Source organism: Equus asinus, chromosome 5 (genome assembly GCF_041296235.1).
Source record: "Equus asinus isolate D_3611 breed Donkey chromosome 5, EquAss-T2T_v2, whole genome shotgun sequence".
NCBI classification, from domain to species: domain Eukaryota; kingdom Metazoa; phylum Chordata; class Mammalia; order Perissodactyla; family Equidae; genus Equus; species Equus asinus.
The window spans coordinates 101915299-101937728 of NC_091794.1; the positions used below are offsets into that span (position 1 = coordinate 101915299).

At 49.5% G+C, this 22430-nt stretch overlaps 2 protein-coding genes across 2 annotated transcripts in view; one reads left to right on the forward strand and one right to left on the reverse strand.

The window, feature by feature from the left end:
• LOC106827987 (spermatogenesis-associated protein 21) overlaps positions 1–1493 on the forward strand; it is a 37074-nt gene extending 35581 nt beyond the window's left edge. The window contains exon 9 of the mRNA XM_070511424.1: positions 143–1493. Within this exon, the coding sequence (XP_070367525.1) occupies positions 143–200 (58 nt within the window). The 3' untranslated portion in view covers positions 201–1493. The remainder of the gene's footprint in view (positions 1–142) is intronic.
• SZRD1 (SUZ RNA binding domain containing 1) lies at positions 884–22180 on the reverse strand. The gene is made up of 6 exons (XM_070510964.1): positions 22108–22180; positions 21460–21542; positions 7577–7626; positions 6061–6113; positions 5545–5799; positions 884–4004 (listed from the first exon to the last, which is right to left on the reverse strand). The coding sequence occupies exons 1-6, from the start codon at positions 22149–22151 to the stop codon at positions 3902–3904; spliced, it is 588 nt and encodes a 195-aa protein (XP_070367065.1). The 5' UTR covers positions 22152–22180; the 3' UTR covers positions 884–3901.
• Positions 22181–22430: the final 250 nt, after the last annotated feature.

Genomic DNA, 22430 nt, shown 5'->3' on the forward strand with positions numbered 1-22430 from the left:
TGGGATAAAAAGCACACTGGGCTCGGAATCGGCCCCAGTCGGACTGCGGGCTCCGCCACTTCCCAGGGAGGGCCTCCTCCTCTCCTGGGCACACAGGGAAGGCTCACTTCCTCTCACCCTTCTCCCCCCCCCCCCTCCCTAGGGAACACGGCTCTGATAGCCGAAAGTGGCTCAGCTCCGTGCCGGCACGAACGCATTGACCCTGTGGAGTCCCGACTCTAGCAGCTGTTCAAGGCCTGCAGATGGACATGTCATTAGGCAGGGACCGCTGCTGGATTTTGCTTTTGTGGCCTGGCAAGCCAATAAACAAGAACCTCAGCCTCTGTGCCTGGTGCCAGGGAAGGGCCCCAGGTTTTCATCCTCCCACTTGGCTCTCAGAGTACAGGGCCCCAGCCTCCCTCAGGCTTCAGAACCCCTGAAGCAAGACTCACCTCAAAGCTCTGCCCAGGGTCAGGCGTCCTGCTGGGGGTGGCCCTGGGCACACTCTTGACCTTCTGTGTACTCTCAAAGCACAGAGCTGGGTCTCTCCTGAGTGTCTCCCCCTCTGGACTAGGAGCCCCACCAGGGCAGGAATTCTCTCTCCCCACTTGCTCGCAGGGAGGAGCGAACCTAACGGAAGCTACCTGGGAAAAACCCTGGCCCTTAAACATGGGAGGGCAGGAGGGCCTTGGCCACGCTCTCACCAACAGAGCCCCAGGACCCAGGGGTCCCCTTCCCTTGGAGCCTAAGGGTGTGGGTCCTTGCCCCCCACCCCACACACCACCCCAGGCCTGTGTGACAGAGACAGCCCTTCCCTGGGACTGAGCAGCAGCAGCTCCCCAGTGCTTAAACAAGCAGCCACAGCAAGGTTAGGAGGCCAGGAACTGAAATGAGGACAAGGCTCTGACAAGTTTAAAACATGTATTTAAAATACAATTTATAAAATGCTTAATCTGCCGACTCAGGAGCCCGCGGTGCAGGGTGGGGTGGGGTGGGCAGCTGCCCGCTAGACCAGCAGAGCAGGACTGCAGGGGTGCGGCCCTCCCCCCATGCCCTTCTGTTCAGACACCCAAGGGGCCCATGTGTACCCCTGGGATCACACGGCCAGAAAACAGGACCCCAGAGGTTTCCAGAGTCTCTGCTTACCAGGGAGGCTGGGGGCAGCCCTGCCGGCCCATCCCTGAGCAGAGCATCCCCAGATGGGGCAGAGCAGGGTATGGCTGGGCTGCACAGGGCAGGTGGGGCGGGGCAGTGGGCTCTGGAAGGGGCTGATGGTAGCAGATAGGGTGTTGCCTCCTGCCTGCAGGTGGGGAGCACCCTGATTGAGTGGGCTGAGAAGGGTTGGTCACCAGGCCCAGACCCCCAGCTCCTTTGGTTATAGGCTGACTTCAGAGTAGTGGCTCATGGGAAGCGGTTAGCTGGAAGGTCTGAGGCCTGGCTCATGGGGTAAGGGATGAGCTCGGGGAAGGGGACAGTACCGTGAAGGCAGATAAAGGGGCAGCAGCCTCAAGTTTCTGCCCCCCATTCCCCTGGGGTTTTCCAAGCCAAAGCCTGCAGCTTATTTAAAAAAAAAAAAAAAAAAGCACTTAAGGAAAGTTACAGACGACTACAAAAAAAAAAACACACAAAAAAACCACACACAAAATCCAAACCGTTCTCCCATCTCCCCCCAACACAATACAGTCTCCTGTTTTCATTTCTTTCTTTCTTTTTTAAAATTTTGCCTGCCGCCTCTCCATCTGAGAAGCCAAGGGTATGACTGCTGGTGGGTGGAACAGGCACACAGCGGGCAAAGCCCCGTCTTTGGCTGGAGGGGATGGGAGCACCAGTCCCCACTACATCCTCAATCCACAGACACCCGTCAGCCAGCCTGCCCTTTGGCTCCCGCCAGGGGAGGGGGGCAACAGCAGGTGGTCCCAACAGCTGAGCAATCAGCACTTCTGGCCTTCCCATCTGGCCTACCTCTGTACCCTTCTCCAACTGAAAGACAGTCTCACCTCGGCCAGAAACCACTATTACATGAGGGATGGACACTATACATTTAGAATGAGGAAACTTGGTCAGGGCAGTGGAACTATAAAGACAGCAGCCAACCTCCCTTGCCCACTCATGGAGGTAATTACCCCCAGAACAGCCTGTGGGCACAACTCAACACCCCTCGGGTTCTCACTGACTGAAGCTGTTCCAGCTCTGCTCACAGACAATTTCCTGGCTTCACACAGTTACAAGGTTGTGCGTGCTATGAACTAGCTGCTGATTCAGCTGGCAGCTGGCCCTTCCTCCTAAGGGGAAGACATTGTGGGGTGTGGCTTGTGGGGCCTGGCCTGCATTCCCACAGGGCAAGGTTGAGGGCCAGTGAACCAAGGCTGGAGTGAGCCTGCAAAACTGAAGTTGCCACCTTGGCCACCTCAGACTGTCCTGATCACAAAACATCACACCACCCACTCCAAAACTCATCCACTGAGTGGGGAGGACGTCTGGCTGGCTGCGGGATAAGGCGCAGTGCTACAGAAGAGACCACAAAGCCTGGGCCAGACTGTACACACACAGCTGCTCTGGGCAGCTGCCTCTTAGGCTCTTCCACTTCAAGGAGCCAAAGTAAAACGCTAGGCTCCAGGGACCGGGGGGATACTGCCTTCACTCCAGGCCCTCGCTCTGGAAAAAGGGGTGAACGATAGCCTAGCTGCATAGGGCACCAGCCTGTCATCACCAATCTTTGCAATACACAGCTTGTCTTTTCCCAAGTGTATTCAGAATGGGCTGCTCCCAAGGTAGTGATTTCACAAAGGAAATGTACCAGGTAGTTACTGAGCTGGTGCCATCAACAGAGATGACGCTTCACAGACCCATGCGAGTTCAGGCCTTGCTGAAGTGGGAGGATCTATTCACCTGACCACACCAGGCAGGAAGCTCAAAGTCCTGGAGCCAGATTCTCTCCTGGCTTTCCTTGTGCTGACAGCAAAATGCTGAGCAAGTCTCACATCCCTCACACCTATGCCCAGGAGTGCAGTCTCACTCCCTGCTCTTTTCTAGAAGCAGCAAGCCTGGCTGGTAGGGAACCGCCCTGAGGGGTGTGGGAAGGGGAAGTCTGTTCACTTTCCCTGTCTCCCAAAATACTGGAGGTGGGCTTGGCACCCTCCCCAGGCTCTCTGAGCCTATAGAGCTAGCCCAGTCTCCAGGCAGGGCCAAGATGCCCTGGGACTTAGCTGGGGGAGGGAGGTATAGGCATGGGGTGCTCATCTGTCCTGGGCTATGGAGCCCTGCCCCTTTTCTGGGCGGCAGTAGGAATACAGAAGCTAAGCTCACCAAAATCCTATTGGTTAATGTTTCTAGTGAATTTCCCAGAAACATTTTTAAGTAGACTACCAAACTACCCTTTCTCAATTAAAAATTCATTAAACTGCTAAAACCCCTCCCATGCACTTTTTCTTGCAAATCAGATATTTGTATAAACAAACAAAAATAGGAAGAAAAAAAGGATATTTTCAAATGGAACTTGCTTTTAAGTGATGAAGACATGCACTTGGGGGTGGGTGGACGGGAGTTCTCATTTGTGTTTTAAAATCCCAAATTAATGAGCATGATAAACTGTTATTGCTGGCACTGGCTTTACCCCAAGTGGCACTGACTCTCTACTCTGAGTCCTTGGTGGGTCCCCCCAACCCTCCCCGAACCCCTACCCTTTCCCTTTCCATTGACTTGGGACAGCCCTTGTAGACGTGCCAATCACAGTGGGAAGGGGGGAAGGGGGAGGTCACAGTGCATGGGGTTCAAGGTCACAGTGGGCGGAGCAAAGGGGATCACAGTGCAAGTAAGTCAGGTCGTTCCCTCTGCTCAAGTCCAGCTGTCTGCCACGGCAGTGCGACCCGTGGCGGACGACCCAGGAGGCGATGATGGCGGCAGCATCCTTTCTTGCCCGCACTTATCTGCGCTGTTTGAAGCCTTGTGATCCATCAGGACCCAAAGGCTGTCTGATCACATTACTGGGCTGTCTGCTGTCTTCGGGTTGGGAGATCCTGGTTGGCCTGAAGGGAAGAAGATCAGAAGGAGGTCTGAAAAAGGATATAAGAGAGGTCCCCAAATCTTAAAACCAACCTCCCCTGCAGCTGGGGCAGAAGTCACAGTGGCTATGAACCAACTCTGGCTCCTTGAGCCTGCTTCTTTGGCAAGCAGACTCAGAGCATCTTTAAGTTGCGAAGCCCTGTGGGCAGGAAAGGTGGGTGGTCTATGGTTACCTCTCATGCCTGTAAGCACTCTCCCCCAAGTCTGGCTTGCTGTTATTCATCTGGAGGCAGGGGGAGTGCTCAAGGGCCCATCCTGCCCAGAGGCAGTGACCATAGACAGCACATCCTCCACAGAACCACATGGCACAGACTCTCCAGAGTGTCAGACCAGGGTAAAGACCCCTAACCAAGGCCGGCCCCGTGGCCAAGTTCACACACTCTGCTTTGGCAGTCCAGGGTTTGCCAGTTTGGATCCTGGGTGCGGACCCAGCACTGCTCACCAGGCCATGCTGAGGTGGCGTCACACCCAGCACAATCAGAAGGACTTGCAACTAGAATATACAACTACGTGCTGGGGGGGACTTTGGGGAGAGGAAGAAGACAAGACTGGCAACAGACGTTAGCTCAGGTGCCAATCTCAAAAAAAAAAAGACCCCTAACCAAGAGCTCAGCAGAGTGACCCAGTACCCGCCATTTGTGCCCTCCTGCTTCTCTCCAAATCATGTGATTAATGGTCAACTCACATCACCATGGAAGACTAAAAGGAAATGGCCTTTTTCCACTCTGCCAAGAGAAAGTTTAGAGGAGAGGTAATGGATGTCATCAAAATAATGAAGAGATAGAGAGAAGAAGGTACACAGATTAGTTCTTCAAGTCACAGAAGACCAAGTCCAAGCAGAACTCTCAAAGTTACAATGAGGCTGTTTCAACAAATACTGCCTTTCCAGGAGGTGACAATCCTACATAACACAACCTCTAGGACTGCAGTGAAAGAAAAAGTCAGGAATAAAAAATAATTTAGAAAATTCACAAAAACATCACAGTGGGCGATTAGGAGACCCAGAAGATAACATCGAAGCACTTAACTGGGCTCTTTCCGCCATGCCAGGCAGGGTTCTCAGAAGCCCATGCGCATTTAACCGCACAACCACCTGATGAGGCAGGCGCTCTCATTATCCTGGTTTTCAGACTGGGCTATGAAGGCAGAGTTTAAGTAGCTCTAAGTTAAGCAGAAGTAAGTGGCAGCAGTGGGCTCAAACTCCAGCAGGTTTTGACTCAAAGACCATGCCTTTAGCCTCTCTGCCACACCGCCTCCTGGTGCCTGCAAAGGCAGCATGCCAGCAACCCATGACTTCCTGAAAGCTTTCAGAGCAGTGCCGAGCCAACAGGGTACAGACAACAAACTAGCCCCACCAGCCTGGGTTGGCAGCTGGAGCTGTGATGATGCCAGCCCTGATTCTGCTGCTTCTCACTACTCTACACACAGCCAGGCCACTCTCCTCCTCCTCCTCAAGGTGGCCTGCTGGAGTGGTCGATGGTCAGCTCTGCCAGCTACACTCACCTGTCGAGGATGGGTTTCTCTTGCTCCTCCTCGGCGCTGGCACTGCCCAGGATCCGCTTCCGGGCTTCGGCGTACTCTGCCTCCCGCTGTGCTAGGGACTTGACAGGAAGGGCTGGCCTGCTGGTGGAGTTGGGGCTGCTGACCACACCGTTGCTGGTGGGCCTCTTGAGGATGCGGATCTGTGGGGGGGGCCCCGTGGGAAGGCTATCGTCCTGAATCACAATGGGCACTTTGGGAGGAGATCTGGATTTCCTGCTGACAAAGAGCAAACACAGCTTCACAAGTCCTGCCCTTGACTACAGAGGCCCCATCCATGTCCACACCTACCCCCATCACTTTTCTCCCCCTCCCCCCTCTTAATGCTACTCATTATTCTCTGGCCTCTGACCAGACATCACAATTCTCACTCCTCAAGAAGGGTTTCTCAAAAGAGCAACCTTGCCATAAGCTCATGCAGTCCATAGGTCTGCTCCTCAGACCTGATCCCGGGCAAAGAGGGCGGGAACACCAGCTTACTCTGGGCCTTCCATCTCCAAGTTCTTCACAGTCACATCAACCACTGTTGGCCCCTGCGTCAAAACATTTCATGCCCACAATCTGATGACTTCAGTTAAAATCCCAGCTTTCCTACACAAACCGGAGTGTAACAGACTGGTGCGGCGGGAGCCCCTTAGCTTGAGGGTCAGCAAAGTGTTCCCCCCAGCCAAGGGCTTTCACCACATGTGCTCCAACCAGTCAAACACTACAAAGGAGCCTGCTCCGCCATCCCTGCCTGGCATCACGACAGGATTTACCAAACTGCCTCAGCCTTCTGATGAGTGACTTGTGCCTCCCAGAGACAAGCTACACCAGACAACTGGATCACCTCTTCAGAAGAGCTTCTGAGCAGAGGCACCTCCCTCACCAGGGCTCTCTGGTACGCTGGACGCGGCGGGACTGGGGTGAAGGACGATCCTAGAAACAATGCTTGGCAGTGCTCAAAGGAGAAGCATTGTCCAAGGCTGGTGGATGTGCACATCAGGCGATGTGTCCACAAGGAGAGGTGGGAAAGAAGGGAAGGGAAAGAGACAAAAGCCACAGGAGAAACAGGGATCCAGGCAGGAAGGACCACCCCTCAACAGCCACAAAGACCCTCCCCAGAGCAGTCAACTAGCTTCTCTTCAGAACCAAACAGCCCGCAGGGGCCTGTTTTCAGAGCTGTGGTTGTCAGGAGGGGTGCAGACTAGAGGAGCTCAGCTGCTGCCATGGGAACTGGAGCAAGTCCTGGGCAGGACAGGAACGGCATGGCAAGGGGACTGTCAACAGGCGTTAGTGCTGCTGAGACGAGCAGACAGACAAGCGGCCAGCAACCCGACCAAAGCCGCAGGGAGCCAGGAAAGCTAGCGGGTGGGCAGGGCAGCCCAGAGCTCCCTGGGAATGACTGTGCAGCCCATTAAGCAAATCCCGAGAGGCCCTCTTCTCCCTGCCACCTGTCTCTGCGGGAAGCTGACAGGTTATCTAAGCCCAAAGACCACTGCTGAAGTCAATTTTCACCTGCTTTGGAAACCCACTTTCTCTGCTGTCTGGGTGGGGAAAAAAACTATCCCTAAAGGTCTCTAAAAGAATTTCTGAGAATCTTTTCTTCCAGGATACCGCCATGATTCCCTAAGCCACTAAGCCACAGAGGGCCCAGAGACATCATCTGTCCAACCTCCTTATATCACAGAGAAAGAAACTGATGTCCAGAGGGGGAAACAACTTGCCCCAAACCTCAGAGCAACTGGGAGCAGAGCCGAACCTAAAACCCAAGCCTTCTGATTTGCCACCTCCCCACTTTCCATCAGATCACCTCACACAGGTGCCCACTAAGGTAGGAGGCAGGTGCAACACTCCCGCCTCACTCCCAAAGCCTCGAGCCACCATGTCCCTGAGGGAAAGGTTTCCTGCCCAGGAGCCTGACCTGCTAACCTAACAGCCAGCTGGAGAACACCACTGACTGCCCAGCTCTCAAATGGCAGAGAGCATGAGCCCTCAGACCAGACAGCAGCCTTACCTCTCCTTTTGTGTGATCTTCAGTTTTTTTTCCAACCGTCTGTCTATTTCCTAGAGGAAAAAAATGTATATAAAAAGTGGAAAAAAATCTCTCTCAAATAAAAACTTACGTCTTTATTTTCTGAGCTAAGGGCAGTATCCTCTCTCTGACCAGGGACATTACTGTGTCCTTTGAGGTAATGGATGTAAACCTTCCTTTACTAGACTCTGGGGTGTGGGGACCTGACTCCTTCGGGTTCATCTCCCTCCATCCCCACAGCCGTGGTGATGGTTCTAGACCTCGCCACTCAGCTGGGTTCTTTGCATAGCCTCCAACTAGTCTCCCAGGCTCTAATCTGTCCTTCACAGAGGCACTCAAATCAACTTTCTAAACAGAAATCTGATCATGTCACTTCCCCACTTAAAATGCTTCAACCTCTTGCTGGATCAAGTCCAACCTCGTAAGCATGCCTTGCCCATACCTTCCTTCATTTTCTGATCCTGTTTTACAGCACAGCAAAAATGAGCTACTACTAATCCCTAGAGCCCAGCATGCTGGTCCACGTGCACATGTCCTCCACGGGCCTCCCCCCTTGCAAACTCCCATTTATCCTGTAAAACCCAGCTTGATGTCCACCCTCCTTTGTGAAGTCTTGCCTGATCCTACACACAGTTAATCACCTGCTCCTCAGAGATAAGCTCTCCCTTTTACATTCCATCACGATCACATGTATCACAGATTTTATAATCTGTTTTACTGCTGTGGACTTGAACTCTGGCTGCACCTAGCAAAAGGCTTAGAACAAGACAGAAGCCTAACATGTGTGGAACCGGATGGCAGTCTGAGTCCTCAGGCCCTCAGCATCAGAAACTCCATGATGCCTCCACACACTTATGCACCAGTGTCCATGCACTGGACAGGAGGAAGCTGTGCACAGAGCAAAGACCAAACCTCCAGGATCCTTGGCTGTCCCACTGCCGTTTCTTACAAAACGTCCCACTCAACCATGCTCAGTGAGGGCAAGACCATCTAGCTACTGGAGAGGGAAAAACTGTACGCAAAATTATACACTTCTTGGAGAGAAGATCTGTACAGAGGCTCTCAACCAGGGGTGATTTTGCCCACCAGGGGACATCTGGCAATGTCTGGAGACATTTTTGGTTGTCACTACTGGAGGAGAGGTGCCACTGGCATCTAGTGGGTAGTCTTGGGATGCTGCTAAAATCCTACAATACACAGAACAGCCCCCACAGCAAGGAATTATCCAGCCCCAAACATCAATAGTGCCGAGGTTGAAAAACCTTGACCTACAAGATACTTGGTATTTTCAAAGGAGTCTATTACTTGCAAAATGTTAGGAATCACTGCCTTAGGAGAAAGTCTTTGAAATATGCTGAGATCCACCTCAGGGCCCAGTGTGTAGTCAGTTTTCACGAATGTTCTATATGTTCTGAAAACGACTGCATTCTACAGTTGGTTGACACAGTTCCAGCTAGTTAACTGCATTGTTCAAATCTTCCAAATTCTTACTGATTTGGATCTATTCACTATGGAAAGAACCAAGAACTATTCTTTTTAGTAAATTAAACAGTTTATTATTATGAAGCGATCTTCCTTGCCTTAAAAATCTATTGGTTAGGCCCGGTGGCTTGGCGGTTAAGTGCACACGTTCTGCTTCGGTGGCCCGGGGTTCGCTGGTTCGGATCCCGGGTGCAGACATGGCACTGCTTGGCACATCATGCTGTGATACGCATTCCACATAAAAAGTAGAGGAAGATGGGCATGGATGTTAGCTCAGGGCCAGTCTTCCTCAGCAAAAAGAGGAGGATTGGCAGATGTTAGCTCAGGGCTAATCTTCCTCAAAAAACAAAAACAAAAACAAAAACTCATAAAAAAAATCTATTGGTTAATATTAACAAAGCTACGCCAGTTTTCTTTTGGTTAGTGTTCCTAGAATATGTTGTTCTCTATCTTTTACGTCTTATCTTTCCACGTCCTCATTTTTGTCTCCTGTAAACAGTATGAAGCTAGACTAACCATATGAAGCTAGATTTAAATCCAGTCTGACGGGGCTGGCCCAGTGGCGCAGCAGTTAAGTTCGCACGTTCCACTTCTCAGCGGCCAAGGGTTCGCCGGTTCGGATCCCAGGTGTGGACACGGCACCACTTGGCAAGCCATGCTGTGGCAGGCGTCCCACATATAAAGTAGAGGAAGATGGGCACGGATGTTAGCTCAGGACCAGTCTTCCTCAGCAAAAAGAGGAGGATTGGCAGCTGATGTTAGCTCAGGGCTAATCTTCCTCAAAAAAAGAAATAAATAAAATAAATCCAGTCTGACACTGACACTCATTCTGATGGGTGCTGAGGTGTGTTGAAAGTTGTTTTTATGAAAGACTCAAAATACACTTAGGCAAGCAGAGCACTGTTTTTTGTATTCTAAGGGCGCCGTCAACTGTCTCGCTAGGAAGCCTCCAGAATGAAAACCTCTCACTCAAGCTTGGGACACAAGTTGGCGTCCAACGACTGTTTAATGACTAAATGGAAAAGGTGCACCGAGAGTGAGGGAATGACCTGGATGTTTTCTGTGAACTGACAGATGGACATTCAAAGAAAATCTATGCCCACAGCTAATCTGCGTCAGAATCGTAATTCTTCTAAGTTCTTTGATTAATAACAGAGTTACTGCCTGAGCAAATACTATGTCTCACGTTGCTCTATGTCTCACATTACCTTTTAAGGGCTTTTCAGGGCTTTCCACCGATTACTTATGGTTTTGAAGTTCCACACTATATCATTTTGCTCCAGTGTGAAAATGAGACTGCCTGCTCAAGTTTCTCCATCATAAACGCAGGGTTTAACATCTGTGGGATTTAGATGTCTTCATACAGGGTCAAAACCAAACGCCTCCACAGGCTGGGCAAGCAACCAGACTCCACATGCAGGGAGCACAGTGGGGAGCTGAAGGGGCCGCAAGGCACCCAAGAGCTCTTGCCCTGCCCACAGCAGGCAGCCGAGCCTTGGCTGACAGGGCCAGAGCTGCCATTTTAGGGGAAATCAAATTCAAGATTCTTATGGGAAAGCTCTAAATATTTAAACTTTATTACATGAACTCTTGCTTCCATATCACTGTGAAGGCCAAATAAGACATATAGGCAAATAGGCCTAATACATTAGCTGATTTTTTAAAAAACTGTGGTAAAATATACATCATATTAGCTGGATTTGAGGAATCATCCAGTTCTCCTCTCAGGAAAGCAAACTGCTTCCTTCCTTCTCTCAAGCTTTAGGGAAGACAGAGAATCTGCCCAGGCCCAGCAAATGGAGCCCGGGTGGACAAAAGCCTTTCAAGAGGGCATATGGACTGTGTCTGAGTAAACGTCCTCTGTCCCAAAACTAGAACATGACCAGCATACTTGGCACAAAATACAAAGCTACTGGCTTTAAAAATAGTGCCTTACGTCAATATAATGCTCACTGGCTGTCAATACACTTTCCCAAACACTCATTCTCTGCTCCCACCAACCCTGTCTGACAGACTAAGTCGCCTGTATCCTTCTCTGTCAGATGAGGGTGATGTGGCTCAGGGAAGCTAAGGAACTTACCCAAGGTCACAGAGCAGCAGTACAGCGTAGAGGCACCCCTAGGAAAGCCCTGGGAGGCCCCACCCCAGGCTGCTGCATACCCACAACTGTTCGAACTCCTGGAAACGCCTGGGAAAGCCATTAGATATCGATCGTCTCCTCTTCATCTCCCCTGAGTTCCACATTGCTCCCTGGTACTCCGATAACCAACATTTCTATTAAACCCTATCACATCAGGCAGGATGGCTTATCAGAGCTGAGGAAGAATTCTATCAGATTAGAGAACGGGATATAAACCCAACGGCTTTGGCAGAAAGCTGATCCAGGCCATCTCCAGATGGCCAGCTGGACACCAGCGTGCTCTGAGCCGTCCAGGCAGGAGAGGGACTGCTCTGCCAGCAGCTGGAGAGGGCACTGCAACCTGCTCTGGAGTCTGTCCAGGTATCATGAGTCAGTCCATTATCTCCTTGGACAAGGCCCTGCAATCAATCTGCTCTCAAACTCGTGCTCTGAAGAGCTGGAGCAGGTCGAAACTTTCCTACAGGGCATACTACAAGGAGAATGCTAGTCTCCTCCAGAGCCGCAATGGCCCCACAGAATTAAGCAGGCCTCAGAATGTTGTGTGAGGAAGCATCTAGAAGTGAGCCTGAACAAGGAATCTTATCACCTAAGGGCACCTCCTCTTTTTACAAGGATGCACAGAGCCCTGGCCCAAGGTCAAGGCTCCCATGTTAGAGGCCCAGCCTCCATGGCTAGTGAAGAAATCCATAAGCTCATCACTCTGTGACTGTGCTCTGAGCAAGGGTCACCAGGCAGAAGGCAAGCGTGAAGGCACAAGCACATCAGAGGCGAGGTACTAAGAAAGCTTGATTTCTTATGGCATCTCCTGGAAAGGCTCTTTATTTTTTGCCAAGTAGCACTGAGCAGACTGCAGAAGATGATGCTCTGTGCTCTGATAAGTGGGGTGGCCTCCTCCCTTTGGGCCTAAATCCTAAGCAAAAGATCTCTTGTACCAAACACAGGTATCACTTGCCCTGTGGGGCTACGCCTCAGCTTCACTGGCTGCTGATGCCCTTAACCTTGCAGCGGCCACGCTTGTGTGAGCGTCCGGCAGAAAGCTGGGGGAAGCATATGAGGGCAAGAACAGGGAAGGGGCCACCTCCAACAGCCTAGTTTGTCACACAGTCACAATCTTCAAAAGGAACAAAGGAGACAAAAAGGATAGGGACGTATCTGCAAGGGCAGGCAGATGATAATGACAAGTTCACTCCTAAAACATTAAGAGATGGATGAGAAAGGAAGAAAGGTGAGAAAGGGAGAGGAGAGGAAGAAATGCAAAGGAGAGAAATAGGCTATTTTGGGCCTTGGTACCAAGTACAGCACCATTATGGCTGCACTCAGACCTGAATGTTCAAGAAACAGACTTTATCAGTTCACCTCAGGGTGATGAAGCCCCGGGGGGGGAACCAATTCCAACTAGCCAAACTCATAAGAGACAGAGTGAACAAACCCAAATCCTCATCTGTTACACTACGGGGGTGGGAGTGGGTGTCTCACTCTATCTGGTGCCTGACCTGCTGCTGCCCGCTCCCCAGGGCCTTCCCCCTGGTGCCAAAGGAGCGAACTGCTCTGCTCCACCACAGCATCCCTCTCTCGGATCACTGGAATCCTCTGGCCACTAATGCAACTAACACAGCTCCTAAGAATCCATGTAATCTTGCATTAAGTGGAGGTCTAAGAGGCACTGGCTCTGAGTCAGGAAATAATCTGTCTATCAGCAACAGTTACTACTTAAGCGACTTTTCTCAGATAATTTGCCTCTCTTTGTCAGTTTCCATTTCAAAAGATGAAATTTTCTGACTTTCCCCTCAAATGTGAGGAATAATGACTGGTCTGGGGCTCTCTGTGAACCACCTTATCCTATAGGCTCATCTGGTCTGGCCCAACTAGCCCCTGTTGGGGAGCACCCAGCTATAAGCAGGTACTGGGGGACCTATGAAGAGACAGGAACTCTGAGAGGACAAGGGCTTCTCTCAGAACCAGAGCATGACAGGCCCTGATGCACACACTGCCACCACTACAGAAAAAGCAAAGAGAAGAAAGATGCTGTGAAGGAGTAGAAGGCAGGACACGTTCTGGCCCTGAACTCCCCCCATAGTAGGCAGTGCCTATGCTGGTCCTAAGTGGCTACAGGGTTGCCTGTGTTAGGGTCTCCTGGGAGAGCAGTCTCCCAGCGAGGCACCTATGTCTCCCATACCGCACATCTGGATGCGATTTTGGCTCCTCCCGTGGGAGTCTCAATTTCACTTAAGAATAAAGCAAAAGAATTCATAGGAAGATCTAGCAAAATCTGCTCTAAAACTATCAGATACAAAGGTCTCTGTAACTTTTTTATCTGTAACAGATAAAAAACTCTGTAACTCACTGGCTATTTCAAGTCCAGATGTACAATCCAGAGAGACATTTCCAAACAACCTTCACAGCGATTAGTTTAACTCTGTGTTTCATCCCTGCCTTGCTTCTCCGTCGGTGGTGTGGCAGTGTCCTTCCCCGGTAGGGCTGGCCATCTCCAATGCTCCTGCTTATTCCACCTCCCCCGCCTTACTCCAGGGAGGGAAGCACCCAAGGTTTGATTCGACAGTGTTGCTTCAAGACAACTGTGAGGTTCAATAAATTAACGAAACTTCTGGGCAAACACGATTGGATAAGTCAAAAAACACAGAATTCAGCAGCTGAGAGAAGATCTATGGAGGCACCTGTGGGTCACAAATTCATCGGTTGCGTTTTTAATAAAAGACTCAGGTTAGTCTGTTTGAAGGTTCCATTTCCCACAAAACACTCCTCCTGCCTCTGTTACTCCCACAGCAAGGACAACTGCTGCCCTTTAATGAAGTGGGCCACCGCAGGGCACAGGATATGGTTCTAAAATTCACTCTCTAAGGAAGCCCATGCTTTGTTAATGTATCTCAAAGGCCATTTTCCTTCTGCTTCCCTGTAACAAAAAAAGTTGGAGATGAGCATTTACAGAAAACCTACTATAAAGTAGGAAAAGTACTGGATGCTGGAGACTCAGAGGGGAAGAAGGCAATCCTTGCCGACCAGGAGAGCCCAGCCAGGTCGGAGAAGACACAAGCAAATGGCAGTTGCTATATCAGTTGTATGAACAGTGTTTTGGAAAGAGAAATGGAGAAGGAGCAATCCTGCTAGGAGAGGTCAGGGAAAGCTGCAGGGACATAAAGGACAAGAGTTTCAAGGAGAAGAGAAGAGGGGGCATTACAAAACATTGGGGAGAAAAGGAGTGAAAACATGAAGAGAGGGAAACAAAAAAGAAAAGGGATCCAAAATAAGATACTTCCTAAACTAATAACTCTGCAGGCTCAGAGGTTAAGTGACTTGCTTAAGGCCACTCAATTAGCAAGTGACAGAACTGAACCCTAAACCTCAAGAGGAGGAAGCAAAAAGGTTCAGGAGAGCGGCTGGCTGGCGGGTGGCCACAGGAACAAATAAGGTAGGATAAAGGCTGACAGGTTAACACCAACCTGCCAGCCCAGGGTTCCGGAGGAAGGATGGTAGCAGTAGCAGACCACAACAGAGCTGCATTCCAAAGTCCAGATCTTAAATCTATGAATAAGTATCCAAAAGGAAGTAATTCTTCAGCAGAGAACAGACCTAGCAATTTAGATGTATCCAAAACTGGAGGGCCTCAGAAACTCTGTACATTGCCACCTTGAGACAATGTATTGTTCTGCTTTGAGTGCCTCTTCAAAGGGTCTCTCTCCATGGGGGAGGGAATCCATCCAGCCCTTTGCTCTAAAGGAGCGAACAGGCAGGGGTGGGAGTCATGGTGGTAAGTCCTACCTTTGAATAGAGCAGGGGTAGAGCCTAATGGGGCTCCCCTTTCTCCATGTTTCTTACTGCTCCTCCCTTTCTTTTGCATATAACACTAAGGACCGCAACGCTTAGAGGAAACAGTGTATCAGTCCTCAGAGGCAGCAACAAAGAGACTCCTCAGTCAGTCTTAGGAACTTCACACCCTAACCCGACCAGGCCACACTGTCAGGGGCTGGAGAGCCGCCCTCACACTCAGGGCAGCAGCACTCTCTGCTCCAACATCTGCCTTTGAATGATGCATTACTAAGTGCTTGATTTAACTCTCACCACCAGGCAAGGCAGATTTTATTAATCCAATCTTACAAAGGAGGAAAATGAAGCTGAGAGAGAGGTAGGTAGTGACTTGCACCAAAATCAGACCTGGCACTTGAACCCTTAGCTTACTCTTTTGACTTCTACTGCCATGGATGGAGAAAGTGGGTCACTGACTGGCAGAGGCGACCTATCATTTCTTGCTACTTTTTATAACGAAGACAGAAAGGCCCTACTCCCAAAGGAAATATTAGGCATACAGACTTTGGGGGAAGGAACAAAGTCACTCTTAGCTCCCCACATACCAGGTTTTATTCAAACACCCAAGGGTGTTGTCATCAAAGGTTACTGAGAATCTCGGCACTCAGGAGGGACAGCGCAATGTCTACAGGGCCAAGCCAGTAAAGAAGGCAGGACAGAACACAATAGGTATCTAGCAAGGAGAGGAGAGCAACCTAGACCCAGGGGGAAGGCACTCAAATTCAATATTTAAAAAACAAGGTGCACCCCAAAAAAGTCTATAGGCTGAAGACCTGAGGGCTGCCAGTTTGCAACTACAGATATAAGGATCCTAAGAGAGCAGAGCTGTTAAATCTTCTCAAGAGATACGAGCAAAGATGATTTATGTTATCTCATTCTACTTGGCCAGACAGTAAAAAGTTATTTCCCATTTATGATCAAGGTTTCAACCAGCACCTCACTTGCAGTCACTATTCTTAGTATTACAACTGACAGCAGCATTATCCTTTTGACTCTTAAGCACGGAGTTCAAGTTTCTCAGAGACATGAAATTTATTAGCTCATCACCCAGGCTACAGAAGCAGGAGGTCAATCCCAAGCAAAACAAACACCACACTTCAAAGGAACTTGCAACTAAGCATCCTACAGCACTTTAACTAATCACCTGCTGAAGAGCAAAGGTAAACAAACCCTCCAAAAAGGTCCCTCCGAGAGTGGGCTCAGGAGGGGACCAACAGCCTGGACTGGGATGACCATGTGATTTCCTGGACACCAAGACTAATAGTCCCTACACCTCACTAGGTCACTGAGACTGAGGGGGATAAGGAATGTAAAATGCACTCTGCCTGGCCTATAGTGAGCCCTCAAGATGCTGTCTAAGAAGTCCTTCCAAAAAGGGCCCGTGGGACCTGGGAGCTGGAGGGCTTCTGGGCAGTGTCTGTTTACCAATGAGATGGGCAAGCAGTGAGACAGGCAACTAGGTAGCAGAAACAGAACTGACAGTTGGAGGGTAACAAATGCCTTTTTTTTTTTTTTGGTTAAAGATTGGCAATTAGGCTAACATGTGTTGCCAATCCTCCCTTTTTTTTTTCCTGTTCTTGTTCTCCGCAAAGCACAGTTGTATTCTAGTTGTGTATTCTAGTTATGGGTGCCTTTGGTTGTGCTATGTGAGATGCCACCTCAGCATGGCCTAACAAGTGGTGCCATGTCTGCACCCAGGATCCAAACTGGCGAAACCCTGGGCCGCTGAAGCGGAGTGCGTGAACTTAACCACTCGGCTACAGAGCCGGCCCCACAAATGCTTTTGTAAGCCAAGAAGGCCAGAGCCTGAGGGCTGGGAATGCGGCTCTCAAGGTCAATGAAGAGTGGTGACAAGCCTGACCTTTCCAGACTCAAGTCATAACTGCCCTGTCCCATCTCATCTACGGATCGCGCCCCTGAAGAATGCAATTTTAGTTGTACATATTTATTACTCCTGTTAGAAAGGAATGACTGTTATTTCCTGTGTTCATTTTATAAGGGAAAGAGTTTGGGTGTGAGGAGGGGATGAGTTATTGTGAGGAACATTTTGAAACGTCTTACGATCAGGGATAAGATTCTCTATCTACACACAGACCACTGCTGGGATTTGTTGAGAATTTTTGTGGTGGTTGGTTTTCACCTTAACCTTCCCATCAGCACCCTGCATCAAGGTGAATGTTAAAGAGAAGGATGCTTGGCAGAGGCTAAGAGAATTAAACACACTTGGGAAGAGAAATCTCTGTGGTTACTACTTCAAAAAAATCATTTTCATTTTGTATTTTGGTCACAAATATTAGTAGCTAAACTCAATCTTCTAGCAAACCAACAAGTCAGTAGTTGTCCTGTGGGGAAAGTGTGCAGGAAAGAACACACACCTTGTGAAGGCTAGCTACCTGATACAGCCAGAAACCGACATCACCTGTCGGGGGCCCATCACAGTGTAGAAGTGGAAACCGGAAAGAAAGGGCTGACCCCAAGAATATGTTTGAGTCATCAGATTTACACAACAGTGTCTTTTCTCTTGCAAGATTTTGCCAAAAGCTTTAGAAAGATACACTAAGTTCTCTCCTCTTGTAGAAGGAAAAGCAAGAAGGCCTGTGAGTGCCCAAATTTCCAGCCCACGGCAACCATGGCAGCACTCTTGAACACCGGGAGCATGCTGGGAACAGGCCCCCCATGCAGCCTCAATGAAAAGAGCTGAGAAGTTACTAGAGAAAAGCTCATTATCCTCCTTTCTTTGAAACCACAGTGAAACATCTTTTTCCAGAGTCCCAGGGACACACTGCTCAGCACAATGTCTAAACTGGCAACTGCTTTATAGAAAACCCCCTCTGAGGACATCACAGTTCCTAGGACTCAATCTTCCCAAAATGATGGGGAATACCTTAGAAATGGTCCCTTCAGGCATGGTACACCTGGATTTGTGCTTCCTGATACCACAAATCTTAAATGCCTTCTTTACTATAAGGACGGACATAAAGAAATCAGCACCAGGTAGCCCCTAAATAACCATCTGTTATTTGCCCACTCCCCAGAGCCACTGCACACATTCCATAACGAGAGCAGTTACAGGTAGTGTGGAAGACCCCAAGGTGAGGTGGCAGCCACACTTCAGGAAGAATGGCCTCTTTTGCACAGAAAGAGAAATAAATAGAAGTTCTTATCTCTTAAATTAAAATCTATGTCACTACTGTCCTAAAAAAAAAAAGCTTCAAAGCTCTCCTCTGCTTTCAGGACAAAGTCCAAGCTCCCCAAAACCACGTACAAGAAGGCACTTCCCAATCTGGCCCCTGCATACCTCTCTGGCCTCATTTCTTTCCACTCAGCCCTGCCAAGCCCCTACCCTCCAGCCAGAAGGAAATACTTGAAGCTCTCCCAAAGCTGCACACTCTTCTCTCCCTGCCTCCTTGCCTCTGGGTGCACTGGCCCTACATTCTACCCGGCCCTCCCAGACTTACCACTGCTTAAATCAAGTGGTCCTTCAAATTTTAGTTTAGGCATCACCTCCTCTACAAGACTGCCTCTGATCTCAGCCACGGTACCCCGTTTACGCCTCTTCCAAAGAAAGTGCTGCCTTCACTCCTCTACTGAACTGTGCCCACTGCCTGGCACACAGTAGGTATTCAATGTTTACTGATGCCTTCCTATAGACTTACACACCATCCAGCATCGCTGATGGGGTAATGTTTATATGACTGGCTCAATGAGGGTAGAAAGTAAACATAAATTTGAGATCTTAGCTCAGAAGACCGGCCATCCTTTAAATCACTTAAGATGCATTTTCTTCTCATCAGCTACAACACTTGCCCTTCCAAAAAAGAAAAAAGGCAGCTCTTGAGCTGTAAGGAAATTAGAGAGGTTACCAATGTTTTACATTTATGTACCATCTTCCTTCCCCTAGGACTGGGTTAGTGCATCACCAACAAGATACACAAGGCCTTCTTTTTTTTTGGTCTAAATAACAAGTGGATATAAAGCTTCAAACCATCAGATATCGAGCAAAATGCTGATCTGACTTTTTTTGGAGCACAAAGATGTTTTGCAATTACAAAATGCTCTATTTGTCCCTCGAGATGCGCTTAAGATGAAGGACACAATTCTGAGTTTGGATCAAGATTAACTCATTTTTAATTTTCATTTCTCTCAAAGGAGTGTATTTCTAAAGAAGCATTTCCTTGGTGGAATGTAAGCTATATTTCTTGAATTGTCCTTTGATTGGGGATGTAACTCCACGGGAGGAAACAGGTAAAGGAACAATTTTATATTAGGTAAGTTCACCTACCTAATAATAATATTATTATAATAATTTTAAATAATATCAAAAATACCTAATAATAATAACTAAAAGCAAAAAAGCAGCCTATTTACAGAATACTTGAGGTGTTTCTCAAAGTCAGTCTTCCCCTGAATGACACAATAGGATTTGATACTGAGTATTCTGAAGATATGCAGGAGACAATGACCTCAGATATACTGACTAAGAAATTCTAGCATGATGTCAAATTTTTTTGTGTGGTGTTGGAGGACAGGGAATCACCAAAAGCCTCTACTTTCAAGGATTAGAACTGCCTCGGGATTATGTAAAGTTTGGATGTTCACTTTAAGAATCAGTCAATCCCCATTTGCTAGTCTTCTTGCCATGCAGGTTTTTTGGTTTTTTTGCAAGGGTGTGGGTTGGGGTGGAATTTAACACTTACTACCATATATCAGTTGGTAGAGAGGGAAACCTGAAGCTAAGACTTTTACATATGCAACTGGCTACATCTGAAAGACATGTACAGTCAGGTGGTCTCCCGGTGATGTGGACACAGTGCTTCAGCCCCACCCCGGCTCCCCTCTTTCAAAAGTGCACATTTACAAGACCCTTCCTGAAATTCGAAAAGGGAATCAAATTCAAGAGAGCTTCAAATAAAAGTCCAAAGCAAACACCCTAAAAACAAAAGTTAATGCCCAGCTCCCAAGTCTTCCACAGGTCCCCAGGTAGGGAGGCAAGAAAATGCTAGAGAAAGAACCCAGCTTCGGAGTTTGACAGCCTTGGGGTCAAATCCCAGCTTCCCACTTACTATCTGTGTGACCTTGAGCAAGACAGGTTACTCTCTAAACCTGTTTCCTTGTTGATGGAAGGAGAATAACGTCTCTACAGGTTATTTCAATGGTTCAGTTAAATAAAAGATATATAACGGAACTTGCATTCTGGCCATTACTGCTCACTATGTCAACGAGGCAAGGTTTGGGTTCCATCTCTGGACCTGGCACTTTTAAAGGGTTTTACTAAAGTAAAAGATAGTAGGAAGAATACAGGACAAGCATCAGAAAGATCTAAGTTAAATCTTACATCTTTGGGGTTTATTCAGCTATAAAAGGCAGGACTGGGCTTGCTGATCGCTAAGCAATTTACCCATTCTGAAAATCTAAAGTAATCCCCAATTTTTGAATCCTACATTCATTTTTGTTCATTTTCTTACTTCCTTAACATGAGAAACTCAGGTCCCTTCAAAACAGGTGAGAAGAAAACAAAGAAAGGCCAAGATGCTCAAGAAACTTATCATTTGAGTCACAAATTGCAGGCCAAGGTTTTTTGCAGGGGGTGCCATGAAGGGTGTCTGAATGACTCACTCATATTAGCGGTAGGGAATCAACGCCTCGACCGGAAATGCTACATTCTGTGGCACAAAGTCACTGCTAAGCACACTGCCGATCACATAGCAGACACTCAAAACAATGTTTGCTGAATAAATAAATACCCAACTCACACCTGTTGCTCCCTATAAAATCTTTCAATTGCTTTTCTAACTCAGTCAAAATCCAAGAAAAATGATCGGCAACTAACATCTGTACTAAAAACCTACTGAACGAATTAGTTCTTCCAATCCTCAATTACGCAAAGTGGAAAAACACAAACACCGTGAGCGAAATGCTGAACCACCGGAAAAAACTCCGAAGCCAAGTCTCAGTATTCCCGTAGAGATACACCCACGGCTGCGAGATCAATTTCTCCGCCTCTTCCAGGGCTGACAAACATCCTTAAAGGCGCTTGGGGAAGAAACACCCAGCTCCTGTCTCTGCTCTCCACGCCCTACTCTCAACACAGAAGCCTTAAGGTGGATGTCACTCGAGCCAACACTGAACAGACACGAACACGAGGAGGCCAGAAAGACATCTCCCCATCTTCACAAGGGTCACCACAGAACCACAAACTCTGAAAAGACCAAATTAATCACGAATCTAACAGAATTGGCTGTTCCGGCTCGGGATAAACTATTTTCCTACAGCTTTTGGAGAACAGCAAAAAACTCCAAAAGCAAGTCGAACGGTCCCCTCCTAAGAATGCGTCTACTTTAGATATCGCACCCCTCCCCCCTCGGCCCTGGCGAGCACCCCCCAAGACCCTCCCCCGGGGCTCAGATCGTTGGGTGGGTACCGGGGAGAGGGGCTGCCCGCTGGAGTTTCGGTTGTTCTGGCGGGATCTCCGGGAGACCCGCCTGCAACGGGCTCTCAGTAAAACTGAAAGAGAAAAAAACCCAGACTTGCCCACCGTGGCGGATGGAGCAAAGCGGTGGGGGATTTTAGCGGAGGTGAGGCGCCTGGAGACGACTGTTTCCCCTCCTGCTCTCCGCTGCCTCCTCCCGCTCTGCCCCGGAGCCGGGCACGCCGCCCCGGTCCGCGCACCCCCCACATGGTGTGTAGCTCCTCATCACAGCACAGGAACTTTAAAATGGTGCCGCGGGCGGGGGATCTGACGAGAAAGGAAGGGTCAAAGGGGCCCGGGGCGAGCGAGTGGGCGCGGGGGCCAGGAGAGGAGGCCTTCGGTGGCGGGTGGGGTGCCCAGGGTGACGCGCACTCAGGGGGGGTGGAGGAAGGCGCTCTGGGCAAAGGTGGAGGGAGAAATGGAACGCGGCCCCTTTAAGAGGCCTTCAAGGCGCTCAGGGACCGGGGGGCCTCTCCTCCACCCCCGGCCCGGCGTGGGGGGCCCTTCCTTAGGGAGAACCATCCCCAGACCCTCTCCCTGGAGGCTTCCCTCACGCCAGGTCCCGCCCGGCCCTGCCCCGGGGCGGCGGCTCCTCCTTACCCCGCTGTCTGCCGCCTCCTCCCAGCTCTCAGCGACCTCCTCATCTTCCATCTTACTCGCCGCTTTCCCTCCTCCCCCACCCTCTCCCCGCGCCTGCGCCCTGAAGCGCGCCTCCGTCGCGGGCGCCGGCACGCAAGGCTTTACTCAATGGACCCCGCCCCCTGCCCAGCCCGGAAGAGGCACCAGGCTAGGGCCCAAGAGCATTGAGGAAGCCATCTTGGAAGGGGGCAGAGAAAGCCGAAGGTTGCCATTTTCCTTAAGGGCAACGAGTTCTCTCTCGTACCGAATGGGGGTCCACGTGAAGTCCTCCTCTTGGGTACCGG

What these genes read in the sequence shown, in the direction of transcription:
- SZRD1 (XM_070510964.1), bottom strand. Translation starts at nt 22,151, where the DNA reads ATGAGGAGGTCGCTGAGAGCTGGGAGGAGGCGGCAGACAGCGGG. An exon ending in GCGGGCAGCCCCTCTCCCCG is followed by an intron (nt 7,627 to 21,459) that starts GTACCCACCCAA and finishes TTTTTCCTCTAG; the next exon opens with GAAATAGACAGACGGTTGGA. An exon ending in GAGAAACCCATCCTCGACAG is followed by an intron (nt 4,005 to 5,544) that starts GTGAGTGTAGCT and finishes TCTTCCCTTCAG; the next exon opens with GCCAACCAGGATCTCCCAAC.